We start from the raw sequence: 18,351 nt of genomic DNA on the forward strand, positions 1-18,351 counted from the left end.
CCAATCAGTGAGCTTGGAATATCTTTCCCTTTATTTATGTCTTCAGTTTCTTTCATCACTGACTTACAATTTTCACTGTACAGATCTTTCACTTCCTTGGTTTAAATGGATTCCTATGTATTTTATCCTTTTACATTTGGCATAATTTTAACCATCTTTAAGTGTGCCAAAAGTATAATCAACCAAGCTGTTGTTACCAATCACTGAGTTTGTTTCTAAAATGTCCTTTGTGGAAACAATACTGAATATATTTGAATATTAATATTTGTATTTGATTGTGTAAGATCATTTCTTTTAACTGGACTTACTTTAGTATAACCACTGTGTTTTTATGCATTTATTTTTTGTTGTGCTAGGTCTTCATTGCTGCACGTAGACTTTCTCTAGTTGCAGCCCGTTGGGGCTACTCTCTGCTGTGGTGCGGGGCTTCTCATTGCGGCGGCTTTTCTTGTGGAGCAGGGGCTCTAGGCACACAGGCTTCAGTCGCTGTGGCTTGTGGACTCTTGAACGTGGGCTCGGTAGTTGTGGCCACGGGTCTCCTTGCTCCGCAGCTTGTGGAGTCTCCGCAGACATGTCCCTCGGCACGGGACCACCCCTTGCCCCCTGCACTGGCAGACAGATTCTTACTCACTCTGCCACCAGGAAAGTCCAGTATACGTGAGCATTTGAAGCGCTTTCAAAAGGTGCTGCTGATTGTTTTTTAATGTATCCTCACTGACCTGCAATATTATTTTAAAATGTCATTGTCTACTTAATAGGTGAAATGATATTCTTTTGTTTTAATTTTTTTTGATTCCATACTGTAGTGGAACATTTTCTGTATATTAGTCCCTATTGTTTTTCTAATGTTAATTGCTAGTACCTGACTAGGAAGCTTTTTGACAGGAAAAAAGAAGTTTGTTTTTTTCCTCTGTAAACAGATGCATTAGGCTGTATAGCACTCTGAATTTAAAAGCATTTCAAAACAGTCTCCCTATTGCAGTGCACTAGGAGCTTTGATAGCAGAAGCTGGAGTGATGCATGGTGCTTTGCAGTTCTGACAATACACACCTATGCCTGAACCTCACCCTCAGAGATTCTGACTTAATGACGTTTTTAAAACTTCTCAAGCTCCTAGATGGGGAAACAGTAGAAACAGTGTCAGACTTTATTTTTTTGGGCTCCAAAATCACTGCAGATGGTGACTGCAGCCATGAAATTAAAAGACGCTTACTCCTTGGAAGAAAAGTTATGACCAACCTAGATAGCATATTCAAAAGCAGAGACATTACTTTGCCGACTAAGGTCCGTCTAGTCAAGGCTGTGGTTTTTCCTGTGGTCATGTATGGATGTGAGAGTTGGACTGTGAAGAAGGCTGAGCACCAAAGAATTGATGCGTTTGAACTGTGGTGTTGGAGAAGACTCTTGAGTGTCCCTTGGACTGCAAGGAGATCCAACCAGTCCATTCTGAAGGAGATCAGCCCTGGGATTTCTTTGGAAGGAATGATGCTAAAGCTGAAGCTCCAGTACTTTGGCCACCTCATGCAAAGAGTTGACTCATTGGAAAAGACTCTGATGCTGGGAGGGATTGGGGGCAGAAGGAGAAGGGGGTGACCCAGGATGAGATGGCTGGATGGCATCACCGACTTGATCGACGTGAGTCTGAGTGAACTCCAGGAGATGGTGATGGACAGGGAGGCCTGGCGTGCTGCGATTCATGGGGTCACAAAGAGCCGGACACGACTGAGCGACTGGACTGGACTGAAAGCTCCTAAAGTGATTTTATTGTGCAGCCACCTAACCTCAGAAACTTAACCCCAAGGCTGCATCACATTTTTTTAACCTAGAGGGCCCAGGGTTTTTATTTAAAGCATTCTATTTCATCTGTAGATGGTTATATTTTACAGTAATATTCATTATTCAGCATTTGCGTTACTATTATTCCTTGCAGGATCTGCATTGCATGCCCTTTGGAGATTAATTTCAAATCATTCCTTATACTAATAGGACTTAATAAACAGCATATTATGGTGTACACCATGAGACATTCAAGGTACAGTTGGGTGTGGCTCTCCCCTAAAATTCTTACAGTCAGGACTAGGCAAGGAGATGTACACAGAGGTACCAATATGTTTGTTACCATAAAAGGCAGAAACAATGGAGGGAAGATGAGGGTGGATTGAGTCTAGGTGGAATGGTCAATTATTTCATGGAAATCTATGTTTAAGCTGAACTTTCAGTTCAGTTCAGTTCAGTCGCTCAGTCGTGTCCGGCTCTTTGCGACCCCATGAATCGCAGCACGCCAGGCCTCCCTGTCCATCACCATCTCCTGGAGTTCACTCAGACTCACGTCCATCAAGTCGGTGATGCCATCCAGCCATCTCATCCTGGGTCATCCCCTTCTCCTTCTGCCCCCAATCCCTCCCAGCATCAGAGTCTTTTCCAATGAGTCAACTCTTCGCATGAGGTGGCCAAAGGACTGGAGCTTCAGCTTTAGCATCATTCCTTCCAAAGAAATCCCAGGGCTGATCTCCTTCAGAATGGACTGGTTGGATCTCCTTGCAGTCCAAGGGACTCTCAAGAGTCTTCTCCAACACCACAGTTCAAAAGCACCAATTCTTTGGTGCTCAGCTTTCTTCACAGTCCAACTCTCACATCCATACATGACCACTGGAAAAACCATAGCCTAGACTAGACGGACCTTTGTTGGCAAAGTAATGCCTCTTCCGATTGGTGGTGGCTTATTAGTCTGTGTTCCTTATCAGGATCTCCTGTCATAAAACAACTCATGCAAATAGTTACTATGGTGCCTGGCCAGGGTGGGCGGTTTCAATCTGTGCTTTCCCCAACATAACTATGGCTGATTCATGTTGATGTATGGCAGAAACCAACACAATATTGTAAAGCAATTATCCTTCAATTAAAAAAAAAATACAACTTTTAAATAGCTAAATATATTGTTATACAAAATTCAAATCAAACTTTTGTTTGTTTTGCTGGGAAATCTGGTTTGAAAATCTTACTGAAATAAACTCAGTTGAAGACATTGTAAAATGTAAAGTTTTTAGATTGGCTTGTTTTTTTATTTGAATTATATTGATTGGTGAATGTATAATGGTCACAGCTTTCTGTAAAATTTTTTCATTTGAATCACTAACTTTTATAACACATGTAATAAAAATTTAGACAAATACTTTGGCTGCGAATTGGTGTACTAAATAATAGCTTGAATCATAGTCAGGAGTTGTTTCTTAGGGTACTAAGAAGTTATTTTAAAAGCTTTTAAAATGTATTCTGTGTTTAGAAGGGCACTTTTTCTTTCTAGAAGCTTTAGGCCTTATGAGGAATTATCTATTCTGAATTTGTCACAAATAGTTGATGACTAAGTCCTAGTCAATGAATCATGCACTTTCAGTAAGAGAGTCTTGAAAGCCTTTTGTAAAACTAAGTCATCTTGACAAAAGAGATATTTAGGACAGAACCAAATTGATTAATGTTTCTTTTACTTCAAATATCAAGGGAAAGTATTTCTAAATATATTTAAACTTTTCATTTATTATATATATTTTTCCTAATTACTAATAATATGTGTTTCATTTGTTCATTCAACAAATATTTAGGGAGTATTTGCTATAAGCATTATAATACAGAGACAAAAGAAAAAAGCATCCAAAAGCAGACAGGAAAAGCAGAAATTACTCCATAATCCACCTTCCATGGATAACTGCTGTGAATATCCACTCTGTGTACATCTGTGGGCATTTTGCTATTTGTCCATTACTTTTCTAATTTATACCATTTTTATTAAAATGAAATTGCTCCAAATAACTCTGTTTGATAGCTGGCTCGGTGCTTTTCTTGCTATTAATTTGAAAAATAAAGATTATAATAAATATATTTTATTTAAAGACCTAAAGTTTTCTTTTAAATTTGAAATAGATCATGAAAACTGATTCTCCCCACCCCACCCCCCACATTTTAAACCAGATTTTAAATCCAGTTTAAATCCTTGCCAATTTGGATTTTGTCCAACTAATAAAAAATAATCCAAGCTTTACTTGGTTAAATTTAAGTGAAATGTGGAATTTTCAGTGAAATATTTAAGTCAGAGATTAGTAGTGACTCATAGCATTTACTGGGTCAGGATGTGTTCTGAATACTCCTTCATATATATTCACTCCTCTATTCAACATTTCTGTTCCCATTTTGTGGGGGAAATTAAGCACTGAGCCTTTAAGTGACTAAAGTCACACAGCTAGTAAATCACAGGAGCAGAAGATTTAATCCAGACTGTGTGACTTCATGATTTTGGTCTCAACTACTCTTCTGTACTGCCATCATAGCTTTTCTAGAAACTTGTGTTTTTAATTCATAGTTCCAGTGATTTACCTAGCAAATCGATGATTTGCAATGTAACATTATTTGTTTTGATACATTTAGTAGAATTCTTTTCCTCTGTGCTGCAAGCCTGTAAATCTTAGCAAGTAATGAATGAGATGTAATTTGTTACCCACCCACCTCTAGTATCTCGTGCTAATAATCTTTCTGCCCCGTGGACCTCCCCCACCCCACTGTTTCTGCTTGTCAGCTTCCGTCGGCTGCAGTGGGTGGCCCGGAGGCAGAGTGTGGGGGGGTGGGCGCTAGGTGCCGGCCTGGGCTCGGAGCCGTGTGGCGGGGCGGGGCCCTTGCGCTGCTGCCCTTGAGTGCAGAGTGTGAGTCGGAAAGAGGCGCGTGGAGCCGCTGTGTAATCGCTGGATGCGGACCAGGGCGCTCCCGTTCCCGTCGGGGACCTGCCGATTGGCTGCGCGCGCGCACACGTGACCGACATGTGGCTGTATTGGCGCAGCCCCCCTGGGTGTCACTGGAGACGGGATGGAGGTGCTGCTGGGCTCGGAAATGGGGTAGGTGCTGGAGCTGCGCTGGCCCGGCTTGCTGCTTGGGTTGAGAGCGGGCGGGGGGCGAGGGGGAGGCTATCTTCCCTTGCACTGTCTAAAGCTGAAGGCCTTACCTTGGCACAGGGTCTGCAGCCACACGCCAAGCGAAAAGGCAGGGGCGTCTCCCCCCACCTCTCCCCTACTGCAGCACCGGAGATGGATTTCCTGTGCTTCTGATCCTGGGTTTTTGACAGAAGAGGGAGAAGGGGGAGGGGTACCAGTGTTAAGGGGAGACTGTTGAGAGAGAGCCGTTTTTGAAGCTAGAAAGAGGTTTTGTTTTTCTAATGCCTGTTGACAGAGTAGAGTGGAATAACAGTATCTAAGGAAACGGGTAGAGGACAACAAAGAATGGAGCATATTCATGGCAGGAGCGAAAGCTCTGGCCCATTGAAAGGCTGCTTTTCCTCCCTGGCCACAGGGACACAGGCAGTGGTAGCCGAGAGAGCGGATACAAAGCTGCTGCTGATGGCTGATGTGAACCTTGTGGAAAGGGCAGCTTTGGAGAGGAGGAAGAGGTGGAGGCAGGCACTGCAGAGCCTGAGTGGTGGCTTTGGTTGACTGGTGAAATTTTGGTTACCGAAGAGCCTGCTTTCGCAAATGGTCTGAGTGAACTGCCTGTGAATAGGGTGGCAGAAGATGCCAGTGCCTTTGTTACTTTGAAGTCACAACCCTAGTGCCTTTTTGCAAAAGACTGCAGCAATGCTTTCTCCCCCCCGGGCTGAAATGATAACTGCAGAGGAGCAAGAACCCTTGCAGCAATGCTGTCGGTAGAAGTCTTTTTATAAAAATCCGTAGTTTATAGTTAAAATCTGTATAGAAGAAATTATTTAGATTTTTAAAAGTAGGAAGAATATCTGACTATGAATGTTTTGACAGTGGAATGTATCAGACACTTTGATTCAATATCACAGAAGAGATGTTCAAATTCTTTGCTTCAAATAAATCCTGTAGGAAATCTTAATAAATTATGTATGAAGCAGTGGATCTTTTCCTTTGTTAGCATAGCTTTCTGTTATTAATTAGGTTATTCAAGAGTAAATCACTTTATAATGTAAATTGGGAAAAAGTATTGTGATAAATTTTTCATAGGCTTAATATTTAAGATCTGTATTAAGTATTTATATTACTCTTTGGTCACTTTTAGGTATCATTGACTAAAGTATATAGGCAAATACTTCAAATTAAAGCACCATGATTTTTCTTTTAGATATATTTCTGTCTTGTGAATACTCATAACATATACTCTTGATATCGAGTGTTTTCATTGCACTGTTTTTTGTTCTTTCATTAAACGTCTAAAAACATGTTTTCAGATTGAGTATAGTTTTAAATGCTGCCTTATCTTTATGCATATTTATGATAGCCAGCTTGTCAAACCTCCCTACTCTGTGATCAGGATGGCAGTGGCTTTGTAAAGCACTCCAGGGTCAATGTATCTTAATTAGTGTTTGTGTATTAGAAAGTCTTGAAAGAACCTTTAATTTTTGTTTTAGAAAATTTTTTTCAAGATAAGAAATTGAACTTGAATAAAACTAGCCTGGTTTTCACTGATAAATAGGCAATTTTATTCTTTATTTTTAAAACTATTTTTGCTGTAAAATTATTAATCATGCATATCAGGGTTAATAGTCCTTAGCATCTCTTTTTAAAATCTGATGAAAATTGTACCTAGAATTAAAGATGTTATATTAAATTTTTAAATGAAGTTTGTTTGTTTTTTTGTAGTATGTATCTAAATTTTCTAGAAGATCCTTTGATTTATTTTTCCAATAAGTTAAAGAAAAATTTAAGTGGAATTTAATAGCTAATGCCATTCATATATTTGAACCCTGATATAGTTTTTGAGAGTTTATGGTTCTTATTTTTATATAAATTATCTTGTTTTACTATTTAAACAGCTCAGTGTAGCATGATTTTCATTTTACATGATAGATTATTCCTAATTACGTATATTGTGACTTTATACGAGGTCATGTATTGTATATAAGGACATAAAGAACGTAAGTCTTCTGTTTTGTTCTAACTCTGTAAAACTATTTTATAATGTCGCTTGTTGCATAACATACAAAATAGTGTGTAACAGAAATTACTTGAAAAGCAATATAAAATCACAAGTCATTCATTGAATGAAAAAGAAATCTCGGTTTTGAGTTTTTAGCCGTGGTGTAGAATGCTTTGTGAAATATGTGGTGTCTGAGCAAGTGGAGATGCAGCAGGTTTCATAATGGCATTCATAACATGCTTTTTAAAGATCATCTCATTAATCAAATTAATACTTGTGCTGAACAGAACAGTATTAGATTGAGATTTTAGGGGGTTTAAATAAGAAAGAGCTAAAGTACGAAAAGTTGATTTCTTTCCTTTTATATTTATTATGAAATACCTAATATAAGACTATACTGTTGGCTTTAGTGGTCTTTGAAATTATTCATTGTTAATTAATATGGGTGGCTCAGATGGTAAGGAATCTGCCTGCAATGCAGGAGACCTGGGTTTGATCCCTGGGAGGAAAAATCTCCCGGAGAAAGCAATGGCTACCCACTCTAGTATTCTTGCCTGAAGAATTCCATGGACCGTGGCAGGCTACAGTCCATGGGGTTGCAAAGTGTTGGACACAACTGAGCATCTAACACTTTTATAATTGATATGGTCAGAATTGAGCTACTGAGTTCAGAAGTTAAATATTCCTAACTATGTCTGTGAAGTGAATCAAAGCTGTTAATTGCAGTCTTTCATGCGTTGCTGTTTAGATTTCTGCCATTTTCTCTATTTTTAAAAGTAATCTCACATAATGTAGCAGACTTCTTATATTAAATGTTCTCTTTAATTTTGACCTCCCCTGCTTTGTTTTTTCACTAATCTCTGAGTGTAATTTCACCTAGTACACAGGATAGGATAGGGTAATATGAGGTAGAGAAGATGACTTGAGGAAATACATTCACTATGTAGTTGAGTACCTACTAAATGCCAGACAGTATAAAGGTACAAGACATGGGAACTAACCTCCAAGAAACTTACAGTAGAACTATTTGGAATATTATTGCTACTGCATTGAAAACACTGCTTTGGCTACTCCTGCAATCTTTAAAGATTTATATCATCTAAAATGTCTCCTGACGTCAAGGAATATGGTAGTTTGTTGTTTGAAACACAATGCCTTGTAAAATCTGCTTGGAATAGCAGATAATTCTGAAATTAAATTTCCTTTAAAGTATTAAGTGCCTTGAATGTAAAAGATGAAGTGATTTCTAGATCTTCTAGCTGTAATAGTCAATAATTTGTGGTTCTTGGTTTCTGTAAGGTTAGAAGGAAAGTTACATAGATCGTTTCTTGTTTTGGTATAGGTGACATCTCACTTGTTAAGTATTAGTTATGTTCTTGAAAATTATTTTTGAAAATCAGATCATGACATCATCAGTCCCACAAGGCAAGCTTTCCCACTCCCCTTATGGGCACTCTTTCACATGGTTTCTTAAATATGCATTAATTCTTGCGAAATGTTCAGCAGTTTGTGTCTTTTTTTGTAGTTAATGAGGGTTTTTTTAATTGTGGTATTTTTACCAGCTCAACCATTTTTAGGTGCATATATAGTTCTGCGGCATCAACTCTTGTTGTGAATGTATCACACAGTTCATCTCTAGTTCTTTTTCACATTCCCAAACTGAAGCTACTGAGTAAGCTCTGATTCTCCGTTTCCTCCTCCCAAACTCCTGGCAACCACCATTCCATTTTCTTTCCCTATGAATTTGATTTCCCTTAGAGCCTCGTATAAGATTAGTCTTCAGGGTTCATCCATGTTGTCACATCTGTCAGAATGTCCACCTTTTTTGAGGCTGAATAATATTCCAGTGACACCACCCTTATGGCAGAAAGTGAAGAGGAACTAAAAAGCCTCTTGATGAAAGTGAAAGAGGAGAGTGAAAAAGTTGGCTTAAAGCTCAACATTCAGAAAACGAAGATCATGGTATCTGGTCCCATCACTTCACGGGAAATAGATGCGGAAACAGTGGAAACAGTGTCAGACTTTATTTTTTTGGGCTCCAAAATCACTGCACATGGTGATTGCAGCCATGAAATTAAAAAACGCTTATTCCTTGGAAGGAGAGTTATGACCAACCTAGATAACATATTCAAAAGCAGAGACATTACTTTGCCAACAAAGGTCCATCTAGTCAAGGCTATGGTTTTTCCAGTGGTCATGTATGGATGTGAGAGTTGGACTGTGAAGAAAGCTGAGCACCAAAGAATTGATGCTTTTGAAGTGTGGTGTTAGAGAAGACTCTTGAGAGTCCCGTGGGCTGCAAGGAGATCCAAGCAGTCCATTCTAAAGGAGATCAGCCCTGGGTGTTCTTTGGAAGGACTGATGCTAAAGCTGAAACTGCAATACTTTGGCCACCTCATGTGAAGAGTTGACTCACTGGAAAAGACTCTGATGCTGGGAGGGATTGGGGGCAGGAGGAGAAGGGGACGACAGAGGATGAGATGGCTGGATGGCATCACCGACTCGATGGACATGAGTTTGGGTGAACTCCGGGAGCTGGTGATGGACAGGGAGCCTGGCGTGCTGCGATTCATGGGGTCGCGGAGAGTCGGACACGCCTGAGCGGCTGAGCTGAATGCTCCAGTGTGTGTGTACACGTTTGCTTGTCCATTCATTTTTTGATGGACACTTGGGTTGCTTTCATCTTTTGGTTTTTATGAATAATGCCACTCTGAGCACAGATGTGGAAATACCTATTTGGGTTCCTACTTTTGCTTCTTTGGGGTATTGTACCAAATTTATGTTTTTAAATTTGTATAACTTTTTAACATTTTTAACTCAATACTATTTTTTATTTTCTTAATACTATTTTAAAAAATTTTGGTGAGGGGGCGGCTACCACACGCAACATGGGGCTTTCCCTGGTGGCTCGTTGGTAAGGAATCTGCCTGCAGTGCAGGAGACGTGGGTTCCATCCCTGAGTTTGGAAGATTCCCTGGAGGAAAGCATGGCAACCCACTCCACTATTCTTGCCTGGGAAATCCCATGGACAGAGGAGCCTAGTGGGCTACAGTCCATAGAGTCGCAAAGAGTTGAACACAACTGAAGTCACTTAGCATGCACGCACGCACACAGCACGTGTAATCTTAGTTTCTCTGCCAGGGAGTGAACATATGTCCCCTGCGTTAGACGCATGGAGTCTTAACCACTGGACTGCCAGCGAAGTCCCTCCATACTGTTTTTAAGATCTCTTTTACTTTCTGTCCATCTAGTTTGTAGTACCAAGTCTGCTTTATAATGTTCTGTAGTATCTATCAGATGGGAAGGTCCCTAAGGGTTTTTTCCAAATCTCTTTTACCACAAACTTTGCTGTGGTGTGCATCCTTGTATGGGACTTCTTATAGACTGTTTTAGTAACGTATCAGTATATAATAAATTACCCGAATCTTAGTGGCTTAAACAAGAAATACTTAATGCTTTAGAGTTTCTCTGGGGTAGAAATTCAGGAATGTCATAACTGGTTATATGGCTCGCAGTCTCTCATAAAGTTACTTAAGAAGTTAGTCAGGCCTGCAGTCGTCTGGAGGTTTGACTAGACTGGAGGATTAACTTCCTGGATGGCTCACTCATGGTCTGTTTCTCCTGACTTTTGGCAGAAGGCCTCACTTCTTTGCCATGAGCTGCTATAAGGGCCTGCCTGATCGTCTCCATGACATTGCGACTGGCTTCCCCCGGTGATCCCAGAGAAAAAGAGCAGGAAGGAAGCCTTTCATGACATGGTCTTGAAAGTCACACTCCAGCACTTCTGCCATATTCTCTTCATTAGCAGTGAGTCACGTAGTCTAGACCACACAAGAGGAGATGGAGTAAGCTCCAGTTTTTGAAGGTATAAGGCCAAAGAAATTGTGGGTGTATTTCAAGATCACTTCATGTCTGGTGAGATTTCACTGGAATTTGTCCTTGGAAGAGGGATCACTGGATTATAGGATATTTTCCATATTGTTGTTGTAACAAATTATCACAAACTTAGTGTTTAAAACAGCCCAAATCTGTTATCTTACAACCTTGGGGATCAGGAGTCTGAAATGGTTTTCACTGGACCAAAATCATGATAGCAGCAGTGCTGTGCTTTCTCCAGAGGCTGTTTGGTGAATCCATTTACCTGCTTCTTTCAGCTTCTGGAGTCCAGCTGCATTCCTTGGTTCATGGCCTCTTCTCCATCTTTATGCAAGCAACACAGTAAACCTCTGTCTGACCCTCTGTTTCTGTCTTCACGTCTCCTCTGACTCAGACTTTTCTCTTTGCTTCTTATAAGAACCCTTGTGACTACAGCAGCTCTCCCCACATAATTCAGGAAATTTTCCCAACATTAAGAAACTGCTTGTTCACATCCACAGAGTCCCCTTAGCCACGTAAGGTGGCACATTCACTGCTTTCCAGGATTCGGACATGGACCTCTTTGTGGGACTACTGTACTGTAGGCATACACATACAGCTTTTTTCTTTTTTTCAGATGTACACATGCAACTCTCAAGTGTTTTATTTTTTAAGTTTTATTTTTGTGAATGAATGTTACTTTTTTGAGTAAATTCACATTTCATTTAGCAAATTTGTTTATAGTATGGTATATAATAATGACTAAGATGGTAACCAGATACCCACTGAAGAATATTGAAATATATGTTCCACTAGCTATTTTTAGAGTCTTGGTTTTATTATCATTTAACTTATGTTGGTATATTAGCTACTTCTGACAATGTTTAGAATAGAAGCTGAGAAATGTTAAAGCAGTGTGGCTGTACCTTTTAGTCTTGTTATACCATTTCTGTGGGTCCTCTGTCCAAACCTCATCTTCCTCACACTGTGATGTTACCTAGCCACAGTGTGGTTCCAGGCCCCATTTATGCAATTACCTCCAATTGTCTCAGCAAGGTGTGACTCTCATAAACTCTGTCAGTCTCTTGAACCCAAACTTGCCTTTGAATTGTAGGTTATTTGTGTCTTGGGGCTTCCCAGGTGGCTCATTGGTAAAGAATCCACCTGCCAAGCAGGAGACACAGATTCGATCCTTGGGTTGGGAAGATCTCCTGGAGAAGGAAATGGCAACCCACTGTAGTATTCTTGCCTGGAAATCCCATGGACAGAGGAGACTGGCAGGCTACACTTCATGGGATTGCAAAAAAGCTGGACACAACTTAATGACTAAACAATAACAACAGTTTGTGTGCCTGAGTCTCCTGTAAGTTGGAATCTTGAGACAAGACTTGTGTGAAATTCTTGCATTGTGAAGTGATCCAGGAACAAGAGCAGTGGCTTAGAAAATGTTAAATAGTGAAGAGCAACAGCCAGTGTGTGTTCTCAAGTTGATCACCACTCCAGACAATTTGGAAAGCCGGGACTTTCAGGGGAGCATAAAGTTGTTTACCTAAGGAAAGGATTGTGCGTACTAGCTCCCATTCCCCTTTAGTCCCAGCTCGTGTTCACTCTTACTTAGGCTGTACGTGCATGAGTGCTGGGGACCCGCGCTGGGGTGTCACGGAGGTCCTAGAGCAGAAAGCACAGGATGCTTGGTTCAGTCGGTGCGCCGGCAGCTCATGTCTTGCTGTGAGCTGTTTGGTGCGGCAGTGACTGCAGTTAAAATGAGCCAAGGGAATGTAAGATGAGACAAGAATGTCTGATTTATTTGTATACGGAACCTGTTTCCCCTTCTACTGGCATATTATCCATTTCCTAGATCATGAGATATTGAGAATAAGGAACATGTCAGTTTATCTTTTCAGTGTTACAGAGCTGCTGTGACAGAGTTCCACAGACTCGTGGATTAGAACCATAGAAATGTATTCTCTCTCGCAGTACTGGGGCTGGAAGGACAAAATCAGTGTCGGCCAAGTTGAAAACTTCTAGAGACTCTGAGACTCTGCTCCCCGCCTTTCTCCCTGGCTCGTGGTGGTTGCTGGCATTCTCTGGCGTTCCTTGGGTTGCAGCTGACTCACTCCAGTCTATGCCTCCATTGTCACTTGGCATTTTCCCTGTGTCTCTGTTCATTTCTTCACGTGGCCTACTTTCAAGGATTCCAGTCGTTGGGTTTAGGGCCAGTCCTAATCCCATCGGACCTTATCTTAATTTGATTACATCTGCAAAGATCCTGTTTCCGAGTGAGGCCATTTTTCACAAATTCCAGGGATTAGCTGCTTGTGACTCAACATATTTTGGGAAACCTGATTCACCCCATAAAACCTCCGTATAATATTTGCATGGTGTCTTGGGAATAATTAGTTTTCAAATGTTTTTTGGTTTGAATTGTACAGAAAGAAACCCATCATCTTACTTTTTTAATGGGAGTCATCTTGGACAATCTCTGAATTTGTGCCCTCTTTTACTCTTCTCTGCTCTCTGTGGCTGTTTATTCTTGCATGTATTTATCTTTTTGTGACTTGCACTGAGTATTTCAGGAATCATGAAACTGTTAGATCCAAACCTTGTCTTAAAAGGTGGGAAACAACATGGAGGATTCATGTCAGTGTATGGCAGAACCAATACGATATTATAATTAACCTCCAATTAAAATTAATAAATTTAAAAAATAAACATTTTTTAAAAGTAATACAAAATAAAGGTGGGAAACAAAACTTGCCAAAGTAAAATGGAATAATTAGGAAGCAGTTAAACCAAGTTGTATAGTATTTACTGAACAGTTAGCAGGAAGACTCATTAATGGCTTGTGGGAGACAGATTTTTTTGTTGTTGTTTGAAAAAAATAGCAATTTAAAGTGACATTTAAACATTAGTAGCTGATATCTCAGTCATAGCCAATATGATTCTTAAAGCATACAGTAATTCCTGAGCACATTCATTTTTTGCCCCCCTCCTTTTTGTTTTTTTGGCCAGTTTTAAGTAAGATTGTTTTCCCCTATGACTTGTGATATAAATTTAGGAAGGTTTTTATGTGAGGAAACAGAATTGGGCTTTAAAGTATACCAAAGCAGAGGGGGAAAAGGATGGGGCATTCAAAAAGAGATGAATTCTGAGCAGAAGTACAAAATAGTTTGTATGGAAGAGTGAAGAGGGAATTAGGTAAAGAGAAGGGTTATCTTGGAACTTAATAGAAAATAAGTTTGGAACGAAGACTGGTATTAAGTACACTAGATCGTGAAAGCTACGTAGAGGTAGGGGCATGGTCCTAGGAGCTTGAGCATTGAGAGCAAATATGACTTTAAATTGTGGCTCAGACATTTGAGCTGCGTTTTTAGCAAAGTTACTTGACATTTGTGAAGTCCCATCTTCTTTAACTCTAGAATAGGAAGGGATACCTACATCACAGTTGGTGATGATTAAACTACATACATACACACACATACACACACACACACACAGATATGTACGTGGCACTTATATGACTTATTGTAAATATGCAATAAATGGTAGACTTTCTACATTTCATCAAGTAGAAAGATTAGCAGATATACAGAGGATTTGAATAATATGCTACAGGTGTTAGCATATTATATACCTGTTTTACAACTTTGTACACTTCTTCCTTTTTTAAAAATTTCAGTCAGATATTTATGAAAATTAGTCATGTTCTTGATTACAAGGCAAACTTTTAAAAATTCAAAATAATAGCATTTGTAGGCAGCAGTCTCCAGTCAGTCTAATAAACAATAAATCAGTGGCAAGAAAAAGATGACTCACAAGTCATTTTATATAGCTAATAATTGAGAAAAATCTTAAGTACACCTGAGTCAAAGAAGAAGTCAATATTGAAACTATAAATTATCAAGAAATTAAGAGGAAAATACTTCATGCTAAAACTTGTGAAATATGGCTAAAGCTATACTGAGAAGAAACTTAGTATTATACCTTAAATTATTATTATTAAAGAAGAAACTGATAACATGGAAATAAAGGCAGTAAATGAATTACTGCTCAATTTAAATAACAAGAACAAAATAAGCCACTGGAAAATAAGAGGATATAATTAGTAAAGGTAAGTTCAGAAATAAATAAAATAGAATATAAAATAGTGGAAAGGATGTATAACACTAAAAGTGGATTCTGGGAGGAGTTAAAGATGAGTGAAATAGAAGAAACCCTGTAAAGCCCGGCTAAAGGAACAAAAGACAAAAAGAGCATAAATGGAAAATGAGACAAATTTTAAAGAGACTATATACAGCGCTTTGCTTATACTTGAAAAGCTAGAGGAAATGGATAATTTATGAGTGAACCGTTAATGAATCAGATTGATACAGGAAGATGAAGAAAGAATGAAAAGGCTTAACAACAGAAGAAAATTTAAAATACTCAAAAATCTTTCACCTAAACAAGCACCTTGTGATCTGAATTCTAGCTGACTTTCCAAGACTAGATAAGTTGTTTTTCAAACTATTCTAGACCATATACAATTAGCATAAAGTTAATTTAAATCCGTAATTTAAAATACTATAAAAATTTCAGTCATATTGTGATTTCTTTCATAAAAATTTCACAGGAGATACTGAGCAATGAACAAAGTAGTAAAATTAATAAAATATGAACAGGTAGGGTGTATGGCAGGAATGGAGGATGGATCAAAATGAGAAAATATGGTAACTGACAGCATCAGCAAATTAAAAGAAAAACTGTATGGTTATATTTTATCATAAATAGAGGAAAGCAATAGAATGGGAAAGACTGGAGATCTCTTCAAGAAAATTAGAGATACCAAGGGAACATTTCATGCAAAGATGGGCTCAATAAAGGACAGAAACAGTATGGAACTAACAGAAGCAGAAGATATTAAGGAAAGATGGCAAGAATACACAGAAGAACTATAGAAAAAAGATCTTCATGACCCAGATAACCACAATGGTGCGATTACTCATCTAGAGCCAGACGTCCTGGAATCCGAAGTCAAATGGGCCTTTGGAAGCATGACTGTGAACAAAGCTAGTGGAGGTGATGGAATTCCATTGAGCTATTTCGAATCCTAAAAGATGATGCTGTGAAAGTGCTGCACTCAATGTGCCAGCGAATTTGGAAAACTCAGCAGTGGCCACAGGACTGGAAAAGGCCAGTTCTCATTCCAATCCCAAAGAAAGGCAATGCCAAAGAATGTTCAAACTACCATACATTTGCACTCATCTCACACGCCAGCCTAGTAATGCTCAAAATTCTCCAAGCCAGGCTTCAACAGTATGTGAACCAAGAACTTCCGATGTTCAGGCTAGATTTAGAAAAGGCAGAGGAACCAGAGATCAAATTGCCAACATCCGCTGGCTCATCGAAAAAGCTAGAAGAGTTTCAGAAAAACGTCTACTTCTGTTTTATTGACTATGCCAAAGCCTTTGACTGTGTGAATCACAAAAAACTGGAAAATTCTTCAAGAGGTGAGAATACCCGACCGCCTTACCAGCCTCCTGAGAAACCTGTATGCAGGTCAAGAAGTCACAGTTAGAACCGGACATGGAACAACAGACTGGTTCCAAATAGGGAAAGGAGTACATCAAGGCGGTATATTGTCACCCTGCTTATTTAACTTATATGCAGAGTACATCATGCGAAATGCCAGGCTGGAATCAAGATTGCCAGGAGAAATATCAATAACCTCATATATGCGGATGACACCACCCTCATGGCAGAAAGTGAAGAGGAGCTGAAGAGCCTCTTGATGAAAGTGAAAGAGGAGAGTGAAAAAGTTGGCTTAAAGCTCAACATTCAGAAAACTAAGATTATGGCATCCAGTCCCATCACTTCATGGCAAATAGATGGGGAAACAATGGAAAGAGTGAGAGACTCTATTTTCTTGGGCTCCAAAATCACTGCAAATGGTGACTGCTGCCATGAAATTATGACACTTGCTCCTTGGAAGAAAAGCTATGACCAACCTAGGCAGCATATTAAAAAGCAGAGACATTACTTTGCCAACAAAGGTCCGTCTAGTCAAAACTATGGTTTTTCCAGGAGTCATGTATGGATGTGAGAGTTGGACTGTAAAGAAAGCTGAGCACCAGAAAATTGATGCTTTTGAACTGTGGTGTTGGAGAAGACTTGAGAATCCCTTGGACTGCCAGGAGATCCAAGGATACAAGGAGATATCCTAAAGGAAATCGGTCCTGAATATTCATCGGAAGGACTGATGCTGAAGCTCCAATACTTTGGCCGCCTGATATGAAGAACTGACTACTTGGGAAAGACCCCGATTCTGGGAAAGATTGAAGGCAGGAGGAGAAGGAGATAGACAGAGGATGAGACAATTGGATATCATCACCGATTCAATGGATGTGAGTTTGAGTAAGCTCTGGCATGCTGCAGTCCATCGGGTCACAAAGAGTCAGACACAACTGAGCGACTGAACTGATGCGTTATCAAAACATGCTATAAAGTCATTTAGAAGCCACTCCTAAAAAAATTTTTAAATGAAAGGAAGATACCTGAATGTTAAAAGTATTTACTGAAATCTAAGAGTAAGGTTTTTAAATGGTGAATTATGAAATCATTCCTATTAAAATCAGGAATAAGATCACTGTTGTTAAAATATTATTTTGAAGTTGATTCAAGCTAACATAAAAAGAAATGAGGTCTAATAGGAAAGAAAAGATAAAATTATCACTACTTATAGATTATATGATTACATACCCAGAAAATCTATAGGAAAAGACTGTTAGAATTCATAGGATAATTGGATAAGATGGTTTCATAAGGGGTATGTATTATATAAAGTAATACTAGTACCAGCAATATTTGGTGTTTAAGTCATGGGAAATCAAATAACAAAAAAGCCGGAAATCAATTTGATACAAAATGCACAGGGCCTTTTCTTGGGGGGGGGGGTATAGAAAATTTGATCGAATTGTTCCTTACTAGGTAAGATTTTTAATCTATTTCAAATTAATATAAATGTAATACAGGTCTATGTATATATGAGAATTTCACATAGTTCAGTGAAAAAGAAATGTTTTAATTAATCAATCTGCAATTGGTTATTTGTATGAGAGTCAATTCAGTTAAACCACTCATAGTATAAAATAAAAATTCTAAGTGAATTAAAAATCTTAATGTAAAAAGTAATTTCTGATAGAAGCTAGTGAGTTGCAAATCACTTGCGTTTATCACTTCTTTCTCTTAAGACCTCATTGTGAAGTGATACTTACAAAAAAACAATGGAAACAACGTGTTCTGACAGTGTCGCAGAAGGAAAGGGAGCCAGAGCAAGGTTGTAACAAATTTCTGGAAGAGGAAGAAATCATGGAAATTAAAAATGATTACTGAAACATAAAGTCCTTAAGACTTCCTAGGTCTCTTTTCAGGTCACTTCTTATTTAAGAAAAAAATACTAGGGAATTCTTTACTAGTCCCGTGATTAGCACTTGGTGCTTTCACTGCCATGGGCCCATGTTCAGTCCCTGGTTTGAGAATTAAGATTCTGCAGACTGCATGGTGCAGCCAATAAATAGATAATAAAACACTAATTTTGAAATT

At 39.0% G+C, this 18,351-nt stretch overlaps 1 protein-coding gene across 8 annotated transcripts in view; it reads left to right on the forward strand.

Moving 5' to 3' along the window:
• Nucleotides 1–18,351, forward strand: part of APC (APC, WNT signaling pathway regulator) — a 139,641-nt gene that overhangs the window by 29,004 nt on the left and 92,286 nt on the right. For 2 of the 8 annotated variants that reach the window (XM_018053745.1, XM_018053747.1), the window contains exon 1: nucleotides 4,805–4,880. The exons of 5 other annotated variants lie outside the window; for them this stretch is intronic. Coding sequence is in view for 1 of the 3 variants with exons in the window: in XM_018053748.1 (XP_017909237.1) it covers nucleotides 4,806–4,880 (75 nt within the window). In the remaining 2 variants the exon portion in view is untranslated. Of the gene's footprint in view, nucleotides 1–4,650; nucleotides 4,881–18,351 lie in introns of those variants that run through there. One more of the 8 variants, XM_018053748.1, reaches the window with a different exon arrangement.

The sequence above is a fragment of the Capra hircus genome, chromosome 10, assembly GCF_001704415.2.
Source record: "Capra hircus breed San Clemente chromosome 10, ASM170441v1, whole genome shotgun sequence".
In the NCBI taxonomy this organism is placed as follows: Eukaryota; Metazoa; Chordata; class Mammalia; order Artiodactyla; family Bovidae; genus Capra; species Capra hircus.